The sequence below is a fragment of the Taudactylus pleione genome, unplaced genomic scaffold (genome assembly GCF_031769625.1).
Source record: "Taudactylus pleione unplaced genomic scaffold, aTauple2 ptg000129l, whole genome shotgun sequence".
Lineage (NCBI taxonomy): Eukaryota > Metazoa > Chordata > Amphibia > Anura > Myobatrachidae > Taudactylus > Taudactylus pleione.
This window is the reverse complement of record NW_028284531.1, coordinates 7,870,688-7,896,039: the sequence shown is the minus strand read 5'-3', so window position 1 is coordinate 7,896,039 and position 25,352 is coordinate 7,870,688. Positions and strand designations below refer to the sequence as shown.

Here is a 25,352-nt window from a genome sequence, read left to right as displayed (position 1 = left end):
ACATTTGATCCTCAATCCTCAAATGCCTCTATTAGGACATTCACTCGTCTGTTAGATGACGCTGTTGTCAGATATACTGCAGCTTCCAATGTTAAACACTACAACCTTTCTAGAGCTGAACGAGATGCCCTGAGAGATCTTGGTAATTATCGGGATATTATCATCCGCCCCGCCGACAAGGGGGGCGGGATCGTTGTCCAGGACCTGTCTGATTACAGGGAGGAAATTAATCAACAGTTGGCTGTCGTGGACACTTACCAACCTCTTGACAATGATCCTACCTTAAGCTTTAAGAAAGAACTGGATGAGGTACTTTGGGGTGCTAACAACGCAGGTTTACTATCTGAGAAATTGGTCAAGTCCTTGATCACCGAACACCCTGTCACTCCTACTCTGTTCACAGTGCCGAAAATTCACAAACGGATAGAAAAACCCCCTAGACGCCCGATTACATCGGCCAGAGATTCATTGTATCAGCCGATTTCTCAATTTTTAGATAGTATCATCCAGCCGTTTCTATTGACACAATCCACGTACATCAAGGACACGTCGAGTTTTCTTCAACTATTGGACGGAGTGGGCTCAGTACCAGAGGGCACACTCATTTGCGTTATGCATATATGTAGCCTCTACACTTCCATCCCGCACCAGGACGGATTAGAGGCCATGAAAATGTTCTTGCGTGTAGAGGAAGTTCCCAACATCAATCATGATTTGTTCCTGAAATTACTTGAACTGACTCTTACCAGGAACTATTTCCTTTTTGACGGGCGCTACTTTCTACAGCGCACAGGCTGCGCCATGGGAAGTAACGTTGCACCTTCCTATGCGAACATTTTCATGTTCAGGGAACAACAACTGATGTTCTATGGTGACAGTGCAGTATCTAGGAACATACTGTTATTTGCTAGGTATATAGATGACCTCTTCATGCTGTGGTCAGGAGGAGAAGAGGAACTATTGTCTTTGATGCTGAACATCAACTCAAGAAATTCACCGATTAGGATCACCTTTCAACACAGTTCTCGTTCCCTGAATTTCCTGGATGTTCAAGGGACTATAGCCAAGGGTCACATCAGTACCAACGTATACTCCAAACCCACCAATAAAAACACCTTGTTACATGCGACTAGCCACCATCCTCCTGCCCTCAAGAAGGGGCTTCCAAAATCGCAGATGATGAGGGTGGCCAGGATCACCAGTGAACCAACTGAGGTTGAAGCAAGTCTGGATCTAATTGTCAATAAGTTTCTATGTAGGGGATATGATCCGGCTTTACTATTTAAACAGAAACAAGAGGTTTTGAACTCTTCGAGAAGTTCTTTATTCGTTCCCAAAGAGAGAAACACCGAAGCAATTATCCCGTGGAAAAGTCAGTACAATAAGTCTAGCGCAGTCATCCATCGTGCCACTCGGGCTCTGTGGCCCATTATTACAACAGATAGAGACCTTCCATCCCTCAAGAGCAAGAGACCTCTAGCCTGTTTCACCAGGGGCCGTAATATTAAAGACATGGTTGTGCATAATGATATCACCAATTTCAGTTCAGCCAGACAATTACCTGAAAGGGGGTTTTTAGTTAAAAAGCCTGGCTGTTATAAATGCCTTAAATGTACTACGTGCCAATACATGATCACGGGTAGTAACTTTGCTCACCCTCATTTGGATCGATCGTATCGGATTAAACATGTGTTGACGTGCACATCCTCCTTTATGGTCTATGTAATACTGTGCCCTTGTGGCCTTTATTACATTGGTAAAACCACTAGGACGATGCGAGAGCGAATGGCTCTTCACCGTTCTGCCATCAAGGCAGCCATCTCTGGCTAGTTATCCGATCAGCCGGTGGCTATACATTTTTTCGAGAAAAACCTTGCCCTTGGCCACCTTCGCCACATGGCAATTGATCACGTACCAAAAACCATCAGGGGGGGCAATCGGGCGCTTCGCCTCCTACAAATGGAAGCCAGATGGATATTTAAATTACAAACCATCAGTCCGACTGGACTTAATGAGAGGATTAATTGGAACGTGTTCAATTGAGTATATTTTTTTCGGCTTTTTCGATCAGTGCTATTTAATGTCCACTTCATCTATGTTGTCCCTTATGGACTTTATTCATAGTTTTCATGATTACCTCTAACGTCGGGTTCATTACCGTATACTATTACGTCCCATGATATGTCTGCAGCTTGAAGGATTTGTATATTTTTGTGTATGGTGTTTGTTTTTCTAACTAGATACTTCAGTATATCCATTAGTATTTTTGTATCAACTCTGATCATATCTCTCCACTTTACTATTTTTAATGTCTCTCACAGGATGGCGAGCCGCGTCATAGCGCTAGCATCCGGGTTTCCATGGTTACCCATGTGGCTAGTCGCGATGACGTCTTCAGTGCGGGACTTCGGCAGCGTCACGTGGGGTCCCGGGCGGCGTCCTGACTTCACACTCTTGGCGGGCTTCTCCGGGTATAAGGTAAGCGCTTTTCTTCTTTCTTATTTATGTGCTGGTTACCTTGACAAAGGGGCGTGCGACCCCAAAACGTTGGTGTATTGGGTGTTCATTAAACCCTGATTTCCAGACCTCAAGTGCCGCCGACTGACTCTCTCTATAATATATATATATATATATATATATATATATATATATATATATATATATATATATATATATATATATATATAGATAGATATATATAGATATATATATATATATATATAGATAGATAGATATATATATATATATCAAAAGTTTGAAGTTGAAAAAGCAGGTTTTATAAAAACAGAAAGTCTAATGCGTAAAATACATGACCTCCAAGACAGACAAAATACAAAGACGTTAAAGTGACGAACTAGGAAAAAAAAAGTGTAGAAGATATGAAGATAGACATTTAAGTGTTATTTTTTTTTTTCCCCCTCCTCCGCATACACATGAGTCAGAGAGAAGAAAGCACAGTAATACACTTCTTATTAAAGGTTACTAGACTAAAAGGAGGAAGTGCTTTGACGCCCAAACACAATTAAGAAAAAGCGCAGATGGCAACAACCACGTGTTCTAAAGGAAGTTCTACAATTGAGAGACTTTCTGCTTTATCTTTTTTTTTTTTTTTTTTTTTTTTAAAAAGGGAGAACAAATTTGTAAGAAGAAAATTAGACTTGTAAACTAAACTTCAGCTGTGGGCAAATTTAACGGGATTCTGACATACTGTATGGTGTAGAAAGTAATTTGCTAAACATTAGCATGGTCATCTATAATAAATATCTTCACTGTAAAGGGGCCTATCCATTACCCAACTTTGTGACCAATCCAACCAAAACAAGGAAGTTTAGGTCGCATTGTTCACAAAGTCGGGTAATGGATAGAGGGCAAGGAGCAGCGAAGCGCGTGCACGCTGGGTCCTTGCCGTCCCCGACTGTCTACTGAACATGCCCGTCAACCCGACGACGCTCGTCAGGTTCGGCATTTTCAGGGATAGGAGGTCGGGCTCCTTCAGTGAATGATGTTCAGTGAACAACGTTCAGTGCGGTGCCCGCACCACGGCGACCTGAAGGTCTGAACGCTAGACGTTCAGACTTTCAGGTTGCCTAATGGATAGGCACCTTAAGGGTGATTAAGCTGTGCTATTCTATACCACATGGGGTAGGGATGGCAAATTCACTAACAACTTGAACATGGATTAGAAGCCTTTCTTACAAAAGGTGGCATCTCTAGCTATACTTGGTAGTTACGATATGAGGTTAGGGAAGACTGATCCCATGAATTTAAAACAATACTGGTTTTAAGGAAGGGATTTGCTTTTCCTTCCACACTGGGGCCATTTTTCAGGCCTGACCAACAGCCCTCCAATCCTGATCAGACGTGGGCATTTTACATGGGGTCGGTTGGGCAATAAAACAGTGTCTTTTACTACTAAGGGGTACTTGTAATAGGACTTATAACCAGTGGAGGAGAGGGGGGGGGGGTCTACTGCCAATGAGGGGTAGGAGGTAAGTTTACAATTGGGGCCTAGGGAAACGAGAGGGTGTAACACACCCATTATACAGTTTTATAGTTTTAAAATACTTTATTAAATTATATTAAAAAAAAATAATAAGAATTCTGTTTTGGGGAATAAAATCATCAGTTAAGAGGTTAGACTGGTGGTTTGAGAGGATTAAAACAAAATCGATAAAACATGGCTATATAGCAGGGATGGGGAACCTCAGGCTCGGGGGCTGTATAAGGCCCTCGGAATCATTTGGTCTGGCCTTCTGAACTTTTTTCTGCTAGCCTAGAATGGCACCCTGCAGCCAGAATCTATGCAGCAGTGCCGTCTGGAGCATCCTTAGGACACTTCAGATGATCACACTGCTGCCCTTACGGCTCCACAGAGCATGAGAATGCTCCGGGCATTGCTGTAATCACCGACGATTGTGACACCACCACCCGTGTGACGTCACACTGAGGGGGCGTGGCCTGCAAATGTTATATATATATATATATATATCAAAATGACCCTCAGCAGAAAAAAAAAAGGTTCCCCACCCCTGCTATATAGACGTTAACCATATACTTACAGTTGCTATAGTGCCACTTCAGAGACGCTGGAGGAATAGCCACCTTTTGATTTCATATGATCTTGGAAAGACCCACCCTAAAAGAAGAGATCATATAATACAAAATAAAGTGGACTGCGTTTAGGTGAAGCATTGCCATATTCTGCAAAAGGAAAGTGAATTAAAAAGAAAAATAAAGGATGTGGTGTAGAGAGATGTTTCGATCATGCATCTATTAGACCACAGTGAATGGAATAAAATACTGAAAACCCTAAAATGAATTTGATAATACTCTAGAAAGAGGTCTCACTTTTATATGGTCATATTAATAAACCCCAAGCGGGCATGTATAGGATATGGAATATAGACACACAAATCTCACACTGAAACCGGTTGTGTCGGACTATATATAACCTAGAACAATACAGGGATAGAAGAGAATGTATTTCAGAGAGAGCTTGATATTATTGCTTGTGTTTTAGATCTGTATATGTGTCACAATGTAGGGGAATACACTGGATAAGGCTGCCTTGAAATTAAACTCCAATGGTGGTTCCAATAATATCTTGACCATCACCGTGCAGCAAGAGGCCACTTATGTGTAGTAAAACGTTCTTCAGACATACAAAACAGGACATAAAAATGCTTAGTTTAAGAGCAAGCATAGACATAGAGCTAATATGAAAATGGAATCAGACAGTTCCAGCATCAGAAGTGGTAACATATTGTTTAGCTTCTGATGACAATTCTCAACTCTGACACGACCCTTGTGTGGCTTCCCATACTGTTAAGCTGGGTACACACTGGACTATATATTGGCTGACAGCGGGTTTGGGGGTGAGTACCCTCGAAATGTTTGTGAACTACGTCATTCACAGACATATCGCATCTGCTCTGCAGCACAGCAGATGGCCGATATATCTGCAGATATATTGGCACATCTTGCTGTGTGTACGGGCAGTCAGCCGACCACACGTACATATACTGCAGGGACCGCTGGTGATTGACATCTTAGCTGGGCGGGCAAATTTAAAAGCCCTCCCAGTTGTGAGGTCAGCGCCGCCACGTCGAGCGGACGATTGTTACGTGTGCATAGCTTAGCTGATCGGACGCTCTGTTAGCACGACGGTGGGTCAGCAGAGAGATCTGCCTGGTGTGTACCCACCTTTACAGTTGAGACTGTCATCACAGTTAATTCAAGCAACTTAAATTACGGACCAGGGAGACAATCACTCCCTACTGCAAGTGGTCAGTGCAGCAGTAACCAAATACATTAGTCACATAGAAGTTAAAGTGGTAACCACTAATTTTTCCTACAACCAAAGTCAACATACATAAAAATCAAACAAACACATGCACAAACAACGGCACAAAAACTCCATCTACAGAATTATTTAGCTTACCTTTGCAAACTCTGAATTTGTATCCCCAGATCCAAAATGAGCGGTATGGACGAAATTCATCGGTTCTCCGATCATACTTCTGTCAATCCGTCTCCGCCTCTTGAAAAGATTAAAGTGGCATAAAATTTGTGCTTCATATACTTAGACATTTCCTAAAATCTCAAGTAAATCAAAAATTTAATCTTCGATGTAAAATTAATAGTTTCAAGAACATGAGGCTACTTTAGGGGGTTTGCAGATACTACAAGTAATGTATTTACAACTCAAATAAACCACTTCACACTAAAATGTCATGTGCCAATCATAGTCTAAGAGATACTATTTAAGTGTCACTGAACAACTGTACCCAGCTACAGCAGAGGCAATGGCACGATACATAGGGTGGTCAGTACACACTGTACGATCTTGTGTGTGACTTCCAGATATATTGTTCCCCCGCCGCATCCAGAATCACGGTGTCAGCCGCAGGACCTTCAGATTGGCTTGCACTACAGGCAAATCTGAATATGCGATGAAAGCAGCACGGGAGCGTGTAATAGTGTATACACACTAGGCGATGTGGACGATTTGTCATTCCGATTCACCTCAAAACTACAAATTGTCCGTTTGGGTTTCACGACAGTGGGGAATTTCTAAACCACCTGCACCCAATATATTGGGCCCTAGGAAATAAAGAGAAACTCTCTGTTATGAGGAAACAACAATTTCTGCAATTCCAAAGAAGATAGCTTGTATTTAGGTACTGAATAGCTGCTCTGCTCGCTACAGAATTATGGGGCATATTTATTAAAAGATGCGGCCAGTCCCCGATAACAAGAATTCCTGTATTGCCGCAATACAGAATCCTTAGTTGCCCAATGCATTATTCATACATGCCTACCCTCCCGGTTTTCGCGGGAGGCTCCCGATTTTTCGGATAACCCCCCCGCACCCCCGGAAGGGTAGGCATTTCTCCTGCATTCTGCCCACTTCCTAGTGAAGTGGGCAGAATTAGGAGAATACCCGCAGCAATCGCGGGTCTCCGTGAAGGGGGCGGGGCTTAAGCTGTGATTCTGCATGAATCACAGCATTTGGCCCCGCCCCCTATGTAAATTGTGCCCAATCGCGGCAATCTTACCGCGAGGGGGCAGGGCTTAATGACGTGAATCGTCAAGCCCCGCCCCCGTCGGCCCCCTGCTGCATCTCTTACCCGGGCTTCTCCCGGGAAGAGAAAGTTAAAGGTAGGCAACTCTGGCATTATTACTGAGACGCCAGGGCTCTATTTTGGCCGTAAAAAGCGGTGACGGGCGTGGGTAATTTTGGGGGGCGTGGTCAAACTTAAGGATGTTCAGTGTGATCGATCCCCCCGCCTCCCCACACAGCCAGAAGAGACTGCTGCTGCTGATTAGCGGCAGCAGCCTCCCTGGACCCACCACAACCCAGCACACAGCAGCGTGTGCTGGACTGGGGAGATACAGGCTGTTGCTGCTGACAGGTAAGGGAGGGACGGAAGGGGGAGGCGGGCGGCGGTCCTAGGCAAATGCCAGGACCCTCCATCAAGCCCAGGCAATTAGTACCCGCTTTTCCCCCTCTTGGCACCATCTCTGCACCAACGACAGTTGGTGTATGTGCGAGTGGGCAGCAGAGGGAGGGATCCTAAGGTTCTCTCTCCTGACAAAGTCAGCCAGTTATAGCCTATAGGCTACATTCCGCTAACGCCAGGCTGCCGTTTCTGTTGGAAATGGAGGGACTGCAGCAGATAGAGATACAGGTTGAGTCTCCCATATCCAAATATTCCAAAATACGGAATATTCCGAAATACGGAATATTTTCAGCATGACTGAGATAGTGAAAACTTTGATTTTTGAAGGTTCAATGCACACAAACTTTAAGGCACAAAATTATTAAAACTAAAGTATAAAATGACCTATAGGCTGTGTGTATAAGCTGTATATGACACAAATGAATTTCATGTATGTACACACACTTTGTTTGAGGCACAAAATTATTGAAAATATTGTATAAAATAACTTTCAGGCTGTGTATATAAGGTGTATATCAATCATAAATGAAATTCTGTGTTTAGATTTGGGCCCTATACCCAAGACATTTCAATATGGTATGCAATTATTCCAAAATACGGAATAGTCCGATATCCAAAATACCCCTGGTCCCAAGCATTTCGGATATAGGAGACTCAACCTGTATCTGCTGCGGTCCTCTCCATGGTACATTGGCATACTTAATATTTGCGAGTACCCACCAAAATAGGGTGTTTTGGGGGTATATCCGACATACGTTATATGATAATTAGGCCCCATAGTGTGAAACAGTGCGGCGTGAAGTGCATTAAAACAACAGGGGAGAACAGTGCATTTCTAATCTCGTACAGCTGAAAAGATATTCTGGTGTAAACACAATTTATACCACAACATAGGAAAAGGAAAAACGATAAACTCACCGGCTGGGGCTGCTCTCCGATGCAGCAACTGAAGCAGAACAGAAATTCTGTCATTGTGCGAAGGGTTACTAGAAGTAGCTTACTCAAAAAAAGTAAAATTTTTTTTCTTCCTGTTAACCACGGATTGTGCCAAACTCTTACCAGGAAGAGACACTACAGAAAATAAAATGAAAAGACGATACTTGTAACCCTTTAAACAACCAAAAACAGCGAATCTCCACCTTCAATGGAAAAGGCAGACGTGCAAAATAGAATAAAAGCAAAAAACAAGGAACACTGCATCTTTTTCTGTGTGTAAAAAAACGGATTCAGAGGTGAACGCTGTTTCGTTCGCAAATGGCTGAGGTTTTGTGTTGTGCACATACATGCACAGTGCCGACCAGATTTCCATCCACCTCTGAAACAGGCTTAAAATACATTGTAATAAAGACCTACACAGCTAGAATATTGTTATGTACTCTACACATGCATTAGGAATATTACAGTATTACTCTACATTGGTGTGCCAAACGTCTTCTATCTGGACCATATTTAAGGGCATTACACATTGCCTTAGAACTTAAGGCCCATACAGACTAGACTATTTTATTAACGATTTGGCTAATTCCGACACATCGGAACAACAAAACGTTAAAATCGGCCAGTGTGTATGCACTGTATCGTGCATTGAGCGCTCCCATGGGGTCGTCAGCCACATCGCCTGATCTTTTGTACATGTAGTCAAATCAGGCAATGCGGCTGACGATCCCATGCAACGCAATGCAGCGGGGGCCGGCATATCGGGCAGTCAGATACCGGATCACCCAGTGTGTAAGGACCGCCCTATATGTCGGCCCTTCGGCAGGGGGGTCATGTGTCGCATCACTGGTACACACATCGTGAAGTGTGTACCCAGCTTAATAGATTGTAAGGGGCAGCTTCAAGTTCAGACAGAATCTCCCGATGTGCACATTGCAGATAATTACGGAAGGGAAAAGCTGGCTTGCACCTCCATGGGGTGTGTTTAAAAAACAGCGAGATCCTCAACACTAGTAGAATCTGCCCCAAATGTGTAATAGGCGAGTGACCAGCCACACGCCAAATGGTATATTTCTAGCACACATTGGGAAATTACATTAAATATCTGACTGGTTGCTGTGGGCAACACATTTTTGCACTTACCTGTGGAAAGGTTTTCATAAAAGGTCCCCCATAATTTTTTATTTTTTTTGTAAAAAAAAAAAAAAAAATTAAGTTCCTCTGAGAAATCAAATTGGGAGTATTCACAATATATGATTTTGATTGTATTATGTATCAAATATCAAGCAACCAAAAGCTATCCAAAAAGACACAAGCAGGTAATGATTATGGGGTCTATGTACTGATTATCTCGGTACTGCCGTGATTATAGGTCCAACTCGCAGGGGATATATTTATATTTTTAATTAAAATATCCCCGCTAAGTACCATGGATGGGAAACTCACAGGGACAGCGGTTGCGGTAATGGTATGCAATCGGGAAGCCGACTGCCTAAATACCGACAGCCTGCTTCCCGGCTGTCATATCCCGGCAAGGGTGAAATGCCGGGCGCCCCGATCGTAGGGATGCCGGGCGCCGCGGGCGGACAGCCGCGGGGGGGGGGGGGGAAGGGTTAGGTTTAGGGCTCCGGGGGGGACTTAGGGTTAGGCACCCCCCCAGGAGGGTTAGGGTAGGGGGAGGGAGGGTTAGGGTTAGGCGTCCCCGGGGGGGACTTGGGGTTAGGCACCCCCTCGGGGGACTTAGGTTTAGGCAGCGGGGAAGGGGGTGGTTAGGGTTAGGCACTTGGGGGCGGAAGTTAGGGTTAAGCACCCCTAAGGAGGGTTAGGGTTAGGTTAGGTTAGTAGATACTCACCTATCCACGATCGGGATTTCCAGCGCTGTCGGGCATCCGCTGCTCGGAACTCTGCTGATGTCGGGCATCGAACCACCGGCCATGCGGCCGGCGGTATTTCATACCAATTCCGTGGTAACCACTGTCCCTGCGAGTTATATCCCCGGCAAATTGTGGAAGTCTTTCACTTCCCTGGGAGAAACCATCACTGTGCATGTGCACAGTGTCCATCTGAAGATGGTGTAAAACTACTGTGGCTAAAGAGTTTAGTACATAGGGGTCAAATCATTGTCCCCATTGATAATAATGGTGACTGCGATCTGCAGTGCTAATCAGCACTTTGCCAGAGATTTCTGTGATATCTCCTGCATTGAGCTTTTAGTACATAGGTACACAGCATAAAAATATGCAGAAACTACAGTTTCTGCATAATTTTATATAAAAAATGGCTTTATACATAGGCCCCTATATGCCACATATGTTAACAGGACAACAACATTAAAAAAAAAAAAAAAAAAAAAGGATTAAAAAAATAATAATAAGATGGAAGAGGAACCACAACATGTTGCCATCTCACTTGCTTTTGCAACATCAGCTTAGTGTACACTGTACAGCATATATAGCTGGTTTTCTAGCCACATTACAGCCCTGACAGGAAGTAAACTTGCCTTTTACAGCACAACCTGCACCAGTAGTAAAACCATGACATTAACAAAACGCAGAGTAAGTTCTGAACGGTTCTCTACTACAGCATCACTTAAATTATTATTTATAGTACATCAATGTGATGCATTTTAGATGAACAAATTAGAGCTGTGGTAGTTGTGCGGTATGAGACAGTACAGTACAAAAGTCCTGGTAATGTAAAATAAGACAAGCCCACTTACATCACATCATATGATCTGAGTAGAACACAAAAACGTACATAAAACTAGACTAAGCTTTTGCGAACAGGAAATTCATCCGTTTTGTATTCTGTACATATTTAATTCATTGCACAATGAAATTATGTATTTATGTAAAGTGGAAAATGTTTGAAATAATGTAACTTAGTTTGCTCTATTCCCTTTATTCCGCCCTATGGAGTAATAATAAATAATAAAAAAATACTACATGGCTATAACATTATTTACACCACCACAGATACTCTATAACAAAAATAATCACACAAGTACAACACTTGTAGATTTTTAGTCAAAAGCTTTGAACAGAAAGATTAATTTTCCCCATTCTAAGCAGTTAAAACTATTTAGAGATACTGAGAGCCACGGACATAATAATGTATAATTAAAATATATTTAAATATGAGAAAATGCATTGAGAGATGTATAGATACATACTACACACTGACTGCCAATTGGCCAAGTTGTCATACAGTCCTCCTTGCAGCACTGCTTAGCTTAAATATATATTCTATATAGTTAATTATTAAAAAGTTAGGAGGGACACGAGGAGGATGAAGCAGGAACTTGGTCAATTAGCCAGCATGTGGTCCTTAAAGATTTCAGGCACTAAAGTGGAACATTGCAATAAAATGTAAATTACAAACAATCAGTAACAGAATGTAATGAGAACACGGTAAGGTTACACCACCAGTTATTTTGAAGGACAATCCAAGCAGCATTGACCTATAAAGAATACAATGTTCTCATAAAAAAAGAGAAAAAAAAAAAAAGAAAAAAAAAAAAAAAAAAGAAGAAGAAAACTTTCCAACCATTGCAGATTGCATTATGGAAGTCCAACAGGGCCGTCATTGTGGGTGAGGGGATTAGGTCCAGGAGGGAGCTATATAAACTGCATAAGATTTTGGCAGGCACATCAGTATAAAGTCGGTCTGTAGTTGCAAGTTTATGAGCAAATAAGGTAATTACAGTAATAAAAAAAAAATGCTTACTTTTTACTACACTTCTATGAAGGTGTGAGCAAAACTGGTTGAATATCACTAACTATTACATAACCCGTGATGCTACTACAGAGCCTTAAAACTAAATGCAGGCAGAGGTGGCGAATGGTGTCGGAGCTATGTAAGAAGAATGGCCGGAGGCCGAGAGGAAGCTGCTGCACTGGAATTCTCGAGAGCGGGCAGGTATGTCCGCCTTTTCCCTTTCCACACATTGGCAGATAAGGAGCCAGTAATGTAGTGGTTAGCTATCGGGACGGTGGAGGAGGCCATGAGCACAGTCCATTGTCAGTGACGTGGGGTGAGGTCAATGGCTGAGGAGGCACACCTGTATAAAAACAGTTATCTTACCAAACTCTGGAGCATGACAGGGAGTATGATAGGGGAGGCTCTGCCTCCCCTGCCTACTCCGACTGCACGTGTCTGTCAATCGTGTATCCTGAGATGCCTGCCCACCCACCCAGCCTGGGGTCAATGAGGGTTTACAATGTATAAAAGAAAAAAAAAAAACCACACCCTCGACCAAAGAGGGAGTAAATATATAAACATTTGATTTTCCGTGTATCAGTATTAATGGTGGGGCCATAACGGTCATGGTGATGATTTTTGGTTGTTTTGCCAATGACACGTATTGTTTTATTTTACCATGTTGCTTTGTGTACAGTTGCTTGCAGTTATGTTCAGCATCATAATGCAGGGGGGAAAGCCACGCGCAAGGTACATCCATAGCTCATGTGCTTACACACCATAAACGAAGTGGCTGTATGTCTAGTACAGACTTAAGCAATTGGGCCTCTATACGTATGGTTCGAAAGGCGAATAGACGGCGTGTGTGTAGCTTCCAAGGGGTTAGAGGGGCTGCTTATGTGTAGGCAGAATATCATGCTTTCCCATGGTTGCTGTGGTTTTTCTTTTAGTGTATAATAAAAACACGACCATTGTTTTTTTCCACAAGAGACCCATGTGAACTAGGGGTGAGCGGGTTCGGATTTCTGAAATCCGAACCCCCCCGATCTGAGGCCGATCAGAGTCAGGCTCGACTTTTCCCGCCTGACTCGGATCTGAAATCGAGGCAAAACGTCATCATCCCGCCTGCCGGGTTTTGCAGGTTTTGGATTCTATATAAGGTACCCGCGTCGGCGCCATTTTCTCACTCGGCTGTGGACAGTGAAGAGGGAGGGTGGGAGTTAGGGCTGGCTGTGTAGTGTAGTGTAGTGTTGTGCTGTGCTGCTGTTGTCCATAGGGGCTGTGTCCACTCCTCCAAAGTCCATAGGGGCTGGCTGTGCTGTGCTGTGCTGCTGTTGTCCATAGGGGCTGTGTCCACTCCTCCAAAGTCCATAGGGGCTGGCTGGACTGTGTTGTGCAGTCAGTTGTCCATAGGGGCTGTGTCCACTCCAAAGTCCTGTGTAGTGTCCCAGTCCTAAAGGGGTGCTGTAGTGTTGTCCAGGGTGTGCTCTGTCCATCAGGGGTGCTCCCCCCAAGTGCAAAAAATAAAAATACATTTTTTTTTTCTGTGTTTGTGAATTGTGTGCGCAGTAGCCGCACGTGCATCAACAAAGTAGCGCCAAGCGTGCGCCTGTGTCATAAGTAAAGGGCCGGCTGGCTTGACCGTTAAAGGGTGCTGTAACCCCCAAAGTCATACTTACCTACCTTTATAAATCTCTTCCCGGGAGAAGCCCGGGTAAGAGAAGCAGCAGGGGGCCGTTGGGGGCGGGGCCTAACGATTCACGTCATTAAGCCCTGCCCCCTCGCGGCAAAACTGCCGCGATTGGGTCAAATTTACATAGGGGGCGGGGACAAATGCTGTGATTCATGCAGAATCACATATTAAGCCCCGCCCCCTTCACTGAAACCCGTGATCGCCGCGGGTATTCTTCTCATTCTGCCCACTTCACTAGGAAGTGGGCAGAATGCGGGAGAAACGCCTACCCTTCCGGGGGTGCGGAGGGTTACCCGAAAAATCGGGAGGGTAGACATCTATGCCCCAAAGTGCACTCCACAAAGAATAAAAAATTATTTTTTCTGTCTTTATGAATTGTGTGGGCTGTAGCTGCACGTGCATCAACAAAGGAGCAGCGCCAAGCGTGCGCCTGTGTCCCATAAGTAAAGGGCCGGCTGGCTCATTTCTTAAAGGGTGGTGTAACCCACAAAGTGCACTACTCTCCAGCAAAAATAAAAAAATATTTTCTGTGTTTGTGTGCGCCTTAGCCGCGTGTATATATCAATATAACATAAATGGAGGACCAAACTTTCTCCGATAAAAATAAAATAGGGAAAGATCAAGAACCACTTCCTCCTAGTGCTGAAGCTGCTGCCACTAGTCATGACATAGACGATAACATGCCATCAACGTCTTCTGCCAAGGCCGATGCCCAATGTCATAGTAGAGGGCACATACAATCCCAAATGACAAAGTTCAGGAAAATTACCTTGAAAAAAACATTTAAATCATCTTAGGAGAAACGTAAACTTGCCAATATGCCATTTACGACACAGGGTGGCAAGGAACGGCTAAGGTCTTTCCCTATGTTCATGACTAGTGGTTCAGCTTCACATGACGATGGAAGCCCTCCTCCCGCTAAAAAAAAAATCAAACGAGTTAAGCTGGCAAAAGCACAGCGAAGAACTGTGCGTTCTAAGAAGATATCACAAATCCCCAAGGAGAGTCCAAGTGTGGTGGTGGTTGCGATGCCTGACCTTCCCAGCACTGGACGAGAAGAAGTGGCTCTTTCCACCATTTGCACGCCCCCTGCAAGTGCTGAAGGAGCACCCACAGTCCACTTGGTGATATGCAAATTGAAGATGTCACTGTTGAAGTACAACAGGATGAAGATACTGGTGTAGCCGGCGCTGAGGAGGAAGTTGGCGAGGAGGATTCTGATAGTGATGTGGTTGGTTTAAATCAGGCTCCGGGGGAGACAGTTGTTGTCCGTGGGATGAAAAAGCCCATCACGGTCATGCCTGGGCAGAAGACCAAACATTCCACCTCTTTGGTCTGGCAATATTTCTATCCAAATCCGGACAACAACTGTCTTGCCATATGTACCATATGTAAAGGTGAAATAAGTAGGGGTAGGGACGTCAACCACCTAGCAACATCCTCCCTTATACGGCACCTGCAGCATGTTCATAAAAAGTTACTGTCAAGTTCAGAAACTTTGGCTAAGACCGTAAGCAGTCCAGGGACACCTAAATCCAGTTGTCCTGTTGTATCCAAGCGCCTGCAAACCACACCGTCAACTCCCTCCTCGTCAATTTCCTCCTTAGTCAGGATTGGAAGTAGTACTGCAGGCCATGTCACTGGCATGACTGACTCTCCTATCCGGGATTCCTCCGGAGGATCCTGCATTGCTACGCCTCCTGCTGCCACTGCTGCTGTTGCTGGGAGTCGTTCATCATACCAGAGAGGAAGTAGGACCACCACTACTTTTACTAAACAATTGACCCTCCAACAGTCCTTAGCGAGGAGGATGAAGAACGACAGCAGTCATCCTGAAGCAAAACGTATAACTGAGGCCTTGATTGCTATGTTGGTGTTAGACATGCGTCCGGTATCCAACATTAGTGCAGTGGGATTTAGACAATTGATGGAGGTAGTGTGTCCCCGGTTCCAAATCCCGTCTAGATTCCACTTCACTAGGCAGGCGATACCGAGACTGTACAGAAACGTCAGAAAAAGTGTCCTCAGTGTCCTGAAAAATGCGGTTGTACCCAATGTCCACTTAACCACGGACATGTGGACAAGTGGAACAGGGCAGATGAAGGACTATATGACTGTGACAGCCCACTGGGTAGATGTATCACCTTACGCAGCAACAACAGCAGCGTCACCAGTAGCAGCATCTCAGAAACGCCAGCTTGTTCCAAGGCAGGCTATGCTGTGTATCACCGGTTTCAGTAAGAGGCACACCGCCGACAACCTCTTAGAGAAACTGAGGGAAATCATCGCCCAGTGGCTTACCCCACTTAGACTCTCCTGGGGATTTGTGATATCTGACAACGCCACCAATATTGTACGGGCATTACATCTGGGCAAATTCCAGCACGTCCCATGTTTTGCTCACACAATAAACTTGGTGGTGCACAATTTTCTGAAAAGCGACAGGGGCGTGCAGGAGACGCTTTGGGTGGCCCAAAAAATTTCTGGCCACTTTCGCCATTCAGCGACTGCGTGCCGAAGACTGGAGCGCCAGCAAACACTCTTGAACCTGCCCCACCATCACCTGAAGCAAGAGGTTGTGATGCGGTGGAACTCAACCCTCTATATGCTTCAGAGGATGGAGGAGCAGCAAAAGGCCATTCAAGCCTATACATCCACCTATGACATAGGCAAAGGAGGGGGTATGCACCTGACTCAAGCGCAGTGGAGAATGATTTCCATGTTGTGCAAGGTTCTCCAGCCCTTCGAACTTGCCACACGTTAAGTCAGTTCAGACACTGCCAGCTTGAGTCAGGTCATTCCCCTCATCAGGCTTTTGCAGAAGCAGCTGGAGAAAGTAAAGGAGGAGCTAAGACGGAGCGATTCCACTCGGCATGTGGGACTTGTGGATGAAGCCCTTCATTCGCTTTGCCAGGATTCCAGGGTGGTCAATCTGTTGAAATCAGACCACTACATTTTGGCCACCGTGCTCGATCCTAGGTTTAAAGCCTATGTGGTGTCTCTCTTTCCGGACGACACAAGCCTGCAGAGGTGCAAAGACCTGCTGGTGAAAACACTGTCAGCTGAAGCGGAACGTGACATGTCAACAGCTCCTTCTTCATTTTCTTCCGCAACTGGGGCTGCCAGGAAAAAACTTAGGTATCCTAAGCAACCCGCTGGCGGTGATGCAGGGCAGGCAGGACCAAGTTTGGACATCTGGTCCGGACTGAACATGTCTACTGTCACTCCATATGATACGGTCACCATTGACAGAATGATGGAGGATTACATCGGTGACAGCATCCAAGTAGGCATGTCAGACAGTCCGTACCTGTACTGGCAGGAAAAAGAGGCAATTTGGAGGCCCCTGTACAAACTGGCTCTATTTTACCTGAGTTGCCCCCCCTCCAGTGTGTAGTCCGAAAGAGTGTTTAGTGCAGCCGGGAACCTTGTCAACGAAAGGCGTAGGAGGTTGCTTCCACAAAATGTGGAGAAGATTATGTTCATAAAAATGAATTATCAACTCTTCCAGGGAGACCAGCCTCCAGAACGTACAGAGGGACCTGTGGTGGTGGATTCCAGCGGGGACAAGTTAATACTCTGAGGATGAGGATGTACACAACACTGAAGAGGGTGAGGAATCAGTGGATGAGGAGGATGAGGACGACATCTTGCCTCCGTAGAGCCAGTTTGTGCAGGGACAGATTAATTGCCAGCTTGTTTTGTGGGGGCCCACAGTTGTGTGGCAGACCCTGGCGCTGAAATGATTGGTTTGTTAAAGTGTGCATGTCCTGTTTATACAACATAAGGGTGGGTGGGAGGGCCAAAGGACAATTCCATCTTGCACCTCTTTTTTTTCTTTGAATTATGTACTGTTTGGGGCCTAGTTTTTCAAACTGCCATCCTGTCTGCCACTGCAGTGTCACTCCTAGATGGGCCACGTGTTTGTGCCGCCCACTCGTGTCGCTTAGCATAGTCATTCATCTACCTCGGTGCAACCTTTTGGACATAAAAACACTATTGTGAGGTGTTCAGAATAGACTGGAAACGAGTGGAAACAAAGGTTTTTGAGGTTAATAATAGCATAGGAGCAGAAAAATCAACACATTCTGTGATTTTAGCTGTTTTTATGGTTTTTTTAAAAAAAAAATACAGATCCAAAACACAAAACCCAGAACCCAAAACACCGAAGGGTGGTTTTAGCAAAACCAATACAGATCCAAAACACGAAGAAAGATCCAGATCCAAAACCAAAGCACGAAAAGTGGCCGGTGCACACCCCTAATGTGAACTGTATTTTAGCTGTCAACCAGACACAGGGGCTTAGTTATTTAATTGCGCCTTAAAAAGACCTTGATCTGTAGACCTGTCATGCACTAGCCAACAAGACTGAAAGTCTGTAAACTATAGCCATTAGCAAAGCTTTAACATAATCAAAGAAACTATCAGGTTATTTGGGTCCCCAGAATTATGATGGCAACCATCAAGGCATTCTTACAATTAGGGGGGAGCCAATCTCACCCCATTTTTGTAATCCCAGGATTTAGGATTGTAAAAAAAAAAAAAAAAAAATATCATCTCAATCCCGGTATTGAATTGTACATATAAACTATGATGTGTCAACCCCTCCACGTCCCTGTACTCACACTCTGGGGAGCTGGAATGGTGGGGTCCCCCTCCTCTGAAAACAGCGTCCATGACGACCCCCGTTTTTTCCCCAGACTGCGGAGGTAGAACTCCTCGTCCCTGGCATTGAAGATCACCTTTTGGACGCTGGAGATGAAGCTGGAGTGGCCCATGCTCGCGTCCATGAAACCCAGTGACTTGTTGCGTCTCATGGTAACAAGCACTTCTTCATCAGGTACTCAAACTTGTGGCCCTTTAGCCCAGCCTTCAACCTCACCCTGCCACTCATCACCACTGCTGCCAACTTGTCTGCACATGGGGAGTTGGAAAAATGGACGTGCTCCCAACACCAGGAACCGGCAGCCAGCAAGAGAAAAGGAAATGGGGTGACGCAGCCTAACCTGAAGCGCACACAGCTAATGGGCAGCAGCCAATAAGAGTAACAATCTGTTAGAGACGTCACTGATAGCGGCTGGCTAGCGGGAGGAGGAGTGTGGAGTTTGGAAAGAAGCCATTCTAGACTTTAGGGTTAGGTTGAGGCATACAGGAGGGGTCTGTTCTATGGGCAGCAGCATGGCCAGAATATAGTTTATTTTCTAATCTCGAAATCCTGGGATTGCTGCCTCCTGTCCCCGGATTAAAATCCCAGACTTTTTTAGGCTAAATCCCGGAATCCTGGAACTGGCTACCCTACTCACATTTCTCAAAACATTCAAAAAGTCTTTGCTTTCAAGTCAAATGTGTTTGCTTGCAAGAAGCAATTGCTAAGCACACAAATACTAATATTGATTATATACCCTCATTTACACATCAAACACAGAGCTGTTGGCAGCCCTGTCTACAAGGGTCGTTAATGTGTATTAGTTGTCTACCAAAAGCTGAGGCAGCCAATTTGTGGGTTGAAACAATATTCATAAGTGTTTGTGAGAATGCAGCCCAAGACAGGATATAAAGTGCATAACAATTACAACACAAACAAGGCTGGATAGAAACCAAAATTAACAATTAATAAACATTTACGCATACAGTATATACAGTCAGCATAACCTTAAAAAAACAGTGCTGGCTGAGCCGCTGTCCTAGTTGGTGGACATAAGACAGGTTCAGAGACACTGGCGTCTAGTTACTAAGCAGTGTTAGGAGACAGAGTGAAAAGTGATAAGGTGCCAGCCAATCAGCTCCCAACTGTCATTTTTCAAACACAGCCTGTGAGATGGCAGTTAAGAGCGGATTGGCTGGCACCTTATCACTTTCTTATCACTTTTCACTCTGTCTCCTAACACTGCTTAGTAAATAGACCCCACTGTAAGCTACATGATAAATTATGTTGAATATTAATAGTCCAAGTTGCAGCTTGCTGAAACTTAATTGGACTGCACAGATTTACTTAAACCCTGCACGCACTATACAAAACTGCATAATAAAGTACAGAATTACCTGCGTTTTCCCCCATATCTCGCATTATTTTGCCAGTGATTGGACATGGTATCTGTCCCAAACGACATATTCTGTTTACAGCTGGGAAATGCAGAAGTCGTCAACATGCCAGTATCCCAGTGTGCATGCACAGAATGGGTGTCAAGCTGCCAGGGCGATTGGGGGAGGAGCCAAGGGAGCACTGAATTGTGGGGGACACGTACTAAGCCTTGGAGAGTGAAAGTGGAGATATAAAGTCAGTGCTGTAACTAGGGTGCTGTGCGGCTGGTGCCACCCCACAGAGCGCAACAGCCTTGAGGGCGGAACCGGCCCGCCAACCACAATCTTTCCGCCGGACGCCTGCTACTATTAATATCAGTGCACTGAACTGACTATCAGGTCCGGCGCCAGCCAGAGCAGTTTCGTCAATAGTTTATATTTGTCACCGGCCTCAAAACAATCGCAACCCAGCGCCAATCAAAAACAAGCGTTGCACAGGGCACCAATGTCTAGTTAAAGCTCTGGATAAAGTACCAACCAATCAGATCCTAACTGTCATGTCACAGGCTGTGTTTGAAAAATGACAGTTAGGAGCTAATAGTTGGTAGTTTAGGAGAATAAAGGTAGAATGCTGTCTCTTCCCCAGGGATGGCCAATCATTGATTCAGTATCGATACAGAATCAGCTTGAGTGAAAGTCACATGAAATCACAGTATTTCTGCGCAGTATCCCTGGCTCTGGGGTAGGAAAAAACAGCTGAGTGGCACTTGACGATATCTGTGAAATTTAGAAATGATCCTTCTGAATTATCACCCAGCGTATCTAAGCCGGAGTATTGCAGCGATAATTCAGAAAAACACATAACTATGCAACAACATTTTCTCTCATTAACAAAAATAATAATTATTAAAAGCAAATTGTTAAAAATAAAGCCAGAATAATGAGTTGAAATGTTGTTTCACTTTCAAATGTTCTGGAATTTAATGTGTTATTTTTGTGTGTGTGTGTGTGTGTGTGTAGAAAACATGAAATCACTAGTCAGAATTTAGCCCATTTATCTCTGAAAGCTGCATGTGCACTTTGTGCTGTGAGCTTCCCAAGGATTTAGTTTTGGATAGCAATCCTTACATTTTAAAAAATCATTGTCTACATTATATTAACTGAAAAACCACCTTTACCATTCAGGTAAGTCAGTGCTGCAATTATCAGTCTATATTGTCACTGACTTTTTCATTTTTAACTAAAGAATCCCGGCTATGAACTAGATTTGCCTGGCAGTGGTTGTGAGATCGGCTGTATCTGTGTGTTACATCCCAGGCACATCGGAGGGGGCTTGCACATTTCGAAAGACTCCTCCTAAGAATCTTACACCGCGCATGTGCACCGTGTCAGTTACAGGAGCTGCTCGGAGACTGCGGGAGAGGGATCAGAAGATAGGCATATAGCTGTTAACGCGTTCTGATAATGGTGTTAACCAACGGGGCCAAACTCCGAAAACCTACACTTTTTGGAGTATGGTACATAAAGGTCAAATCGCAGTCCCCACTGAGAATAGGGACTGAGGTCTACAGCGCTAAATAGCATTTTGCAGGAGATTTCTATTAAACCTCCTGCATTATGCTATTAATACATAGCGGGGGATACATAAAATTATGTAGAAACACTAGTTTCTGCATCGTTTAATGAAAAACTGGCTTGATAAATAAGCCCCTAAGAGTCAGATCCAATTAGCCGCAAAAAAAAGCGAAAACTAAACGTTTAAGTTTTTGCACAATTCGAGTGTTTTGGTGCAATATTTTTGCGTCTTGTCTATGCGTGCTCTCTTTTTCGCACTATCCTATTACAAAAGACGCATAAACGCATTTGTGCAAACAATGCGCATGGTGAACCCAGCAAAAAGTACAGCACATTTTGGGCAAATAGGTCTGTACTCCTTGAAAAGCCTAACTGACATAGGAGTGTATTAGTGGCCCTAATAAAAGTATTTTGGGTTCTTAAGTTGTGTTAAATGGATGTTATATGCATATTTGTAGAACATTGGAAAAATGTTAAAAAGCAAGTTTTTTTGCCACAATAAATGCTGAAGTTAAATTAGAGGTACATGAAAATGGGTGCAAGTATATTTTTGTGTCCTAAAAGTGCACTTTTAAAAATGCACCTGCTGAAGCCACCCCCAAAATACCAGACCCACTACTTTAAACCCATTTTCCAACACTGTAAAAAATGTTACCCCAAAAATGACATCATTATTGGCCAAATTAAGAGAATTTAACATTTTTCTTTGCCCAACTTGTCATAAGGGGGCGTCCAAGGGGTTCTGAAACAAGTCTCCACATTTTCAATAAAAAAAAAAAAAGGGAATTTGCAAATGTGTTTCACCAGGGATACATTATAAATGACTAAACAGACTTCTAAGCCTAAAGCTGGCCATACACCAGGCCAAGTTTCCTCCAACCATCCAACTAGTTGGCTGGTTGGAATGAAAATACGGTAGCGCATGGGAACAAATGACAATCAGCCATTTGCTTCCAAACCCCGGAAAATGGACAAAGCTACTGTTCAGACAAGTTGTTTAAATCAAACAGATGTAACTAACTTGGCTGAATGACCTTTTTTCGTGTTCTCTGGTGTTTGGGAGCAAATAGCTCATTGTCATTTGCTCCCATACATCACCGGATTTTCATTCCAACCAACTAGTTGGATGGCTGGAGGAAGTTGGTCTGGTGTATGGCCAGCTTAAACCTGTATGGTCAACATTGTGAATGAAGACATGTTCACGATTGACATTTCGATCATGTCGATATTCTGAATGCTGACATAATGACTACATACTGACTTCAGGTAAATGTTCATTCACTTAAGAGTTAAGATGGGCACACACACCTAAGATCAGGGGTAGCCAACCTCGGTCCTCGAGAGCTACTAACAGTTCACGTTTTCCAGACCACCTAGCTGGTGCACAGGTGTATTCATTACTCACTAACACATTTGAAAAGATCCACAGGTGGAGCTAATTATTTCACTTGTGATTCTGTGAGGAGACCTGGAAAACATGCACTGTTGGTAGCTCTCGAGAACCAGGGTTGGCTACCCCTGCCTAAGATTATATTTCCAATCGGTCAACTAGTTGCTCCCAAACACTGGGAAACTAACAAAAATCATCATACAAGTTGGATAAATCTATTTTCCGGCGTTTGGGAGCAAATGGTCCATTGTACTTTGCTCTCATGCATTAACAGGTTTTCATTCCGCCCATTGAAAAGATTATCTTTAGGCATGTGGCCAGCTTTAGGTGACCAGGTCAGGCAGAGAACACACACATGAAATTCACTTGCTACAATCCATATCAGTACAAAAGCATGATTACATAACACATGCTGCAAATCATCCATGTCCAATTTACCTGCAATGCAAACAACTAGCATGTGCATTTCATCATTCATTTAAAACCAATGAGCAGACCTTTAATTTGCAGCCATGTTGCTTTGAAGTCACCAAATATACATGCAAACAAGAATTTGAGCTCTACTACCGCAGTTTGTAGTTTTGTTTTAAGATTAGACTCCAGATTTAACTGACAAGAAATATAGGGCTTAATCTAGTTATATGCTATGTACTCATGGGTGCGAGTCATTGCAACAACGGGCGCACTTCATGGCAGCCCAAATTCAGATAAAACTGCTTGCAGCCCATAGGCAGGGGCGCCGAGAAGGGGGGGAGGGTACAGATTACCGGGGCCCAGGCTTCCTGAGGGGTCCGGGTCCAGCGCCGCTTGCCCCTCCCTCACAGCAGCCCAGCACACAGCGTGTGCTGAGCTGCAGTGGAGACTGCTCGTGGCTGTTGAGCAGCAGCTACAGCAGTCTCCTATGCCTGTGGGGGGGAGCGATCACACTGATCGCGTCCCCCCTGGCTTTGAGCAGGGCTGAGGGGGCACAGAGCGCCCCCCCCCCCGCGGCGCTGCATCTCTTTTTTTCCGGGAATGGGGCGTGGCCACGCCTCCCAGGATTAGGCCACACCCCTTTTACCCGGGCCCACCGCGGCTCTCAGCAGGCCTGCCCATAGGGCTCAGTGTAAAATTATGCAAAATTCTGGCTCGGAGTGATCTACGAGGTGCCATTGCTAGCTTTTTAACGCCATAGGGCAACTTGCACTATATGCAATCAATTGGATTGACCCCATAGAATCAGAAGAGAAAAAAATAAGAGAACAGCATTCATTCACCACAGCAGCTAGCTAATCAGCCAACATCATATATGTATGGATATAGAACATTAGACCATATTAATGCACAGGATCCTATTTACACCCCCTGTTCTTTCATGTCTGCAGCCAGTGATTATAAAAATTACTGGAACTGTGTGGATCTGTTAAATTGGAGACACTCTGCAGCAGTAAAAGAGGTATGCCAAACCTCTAAAACACATCAATTTATTGAAAATAGATATAAATACATATAACATTTATTGTCTAGTGTTATATGTATGTATTTGTATCTATTTTAAATAAATTTATCTGTGATCATATATTGACACAATCGATTGGTGTTTTCTGACAGAGACACACCAGCGCACTATTTCTTTTTTAATTTTCCTGCAGCCAATGCTTGACAAACCTTGCACAACACCTCTATCCACATAAAGCACTGTACCTTCTACAATCTGGGTTACATTTGGGGAGCATATGAACACCCATGTTGTAGGCATTTATTCTAACCAATGTTTAATTTAAATTGAGTAGTGTACTCGGACAGGATTAACAGACTGTAGACCCAATAAAGTTGTGCTGAATGGCTCAAACTGACATTACATTTTCCCTCAGTACTATAAGCCTGTAACAGCATTCAAATAATACCTATTATTACAACAAAGAAAAAAAACACATTCTAATTGAGCATGCCCAGGGATCACTTACCACAGAGGTGCACTCATATCATCAGCGTGCACTGCAGCAATGAATCACCCCCACACAGCACAGCTATAGAGGAACTCCTGCAGCAATCTCCTCCATACAGCACAGCTGTAAAGGAAGGAAGGAACTTCTGCAGCAATCTCCTCAGAGCACACCCCCTTTGCAGAACAGCTATAAATGAACTCCTGCAACACTTACAATACAGCACAGAGCACACCCCCAGGACCAAGCTAGCATAACATCCTCATACAAGCTGCCAGCTAGCTACCAACTACCCAATGACTATTACGCATTGTAGCAGGTGCATGTTATGATCGTCTATGCTGCTGAGGGTTTTCCCTAGTAATGAACAAAAAAAAGCTCACAAATACTCATTCTATCAGGTATATTCACTAAAGATCGATATTAATTGATTCTGATCTTTCAAAAATCAATGTAAATCGTTCAACATCGATGTTGTGTTTCTGTGGCGGTGAGCAAACTACACCCTCCTCTGTTGATTGGATTTCATGTAGAGGAGGTCACTGATGCAGACAGGTGCCGACCCACCCCTGCCAGTATCCCCTTCCCCCCTCCCAGGCACTGGTGCCCGGAGAACCACAATACAACCCTTGTCCTAGCTGAGAGACACA

At 44.2% G+C, this 25,352-nt stretch overlaps 1 protein-coding gene across 1 annotated transcript in view; it reads right to left on the bottom strand.

Moving 5' to 3' along the window:
* Window positions 1-24,898, bottom strand: part of LOC148523615 (CDC42 small effector protein 2-B) — a 30,361-nt gene extending 5,463 nt beyond the window's left edge. The window contains exons 1-4 of the mRNA XM_088472982.1: window positions 24,724-24,898; window positions 8,382-8,534; window positions 5,942-6,040; window positions 4,560-4,636 (exon numbers count right to left, since the gene is read on the bottom strand). Coding sequence (XP_088329108.1) covers window positions 4,565-4,636; window positions 5,942-6,040; window positions 8,382-8,435 — 225 coding nt within the window. The 5' untranslated portion in view covers window positions 8,436-8,534; window positions 24,724-24,898 and the 3' untranslated portion in view covers window positions 4,560-4,564. The remainder of the gene's footprint in view (window positions 1-4,559; window positions 4,637-5,941; window positions 6,041-8,381; window positions 8,535-24,723) is intronic.
* Window positions 24,899-25,352: the final 454 nt, after the last annotated feature.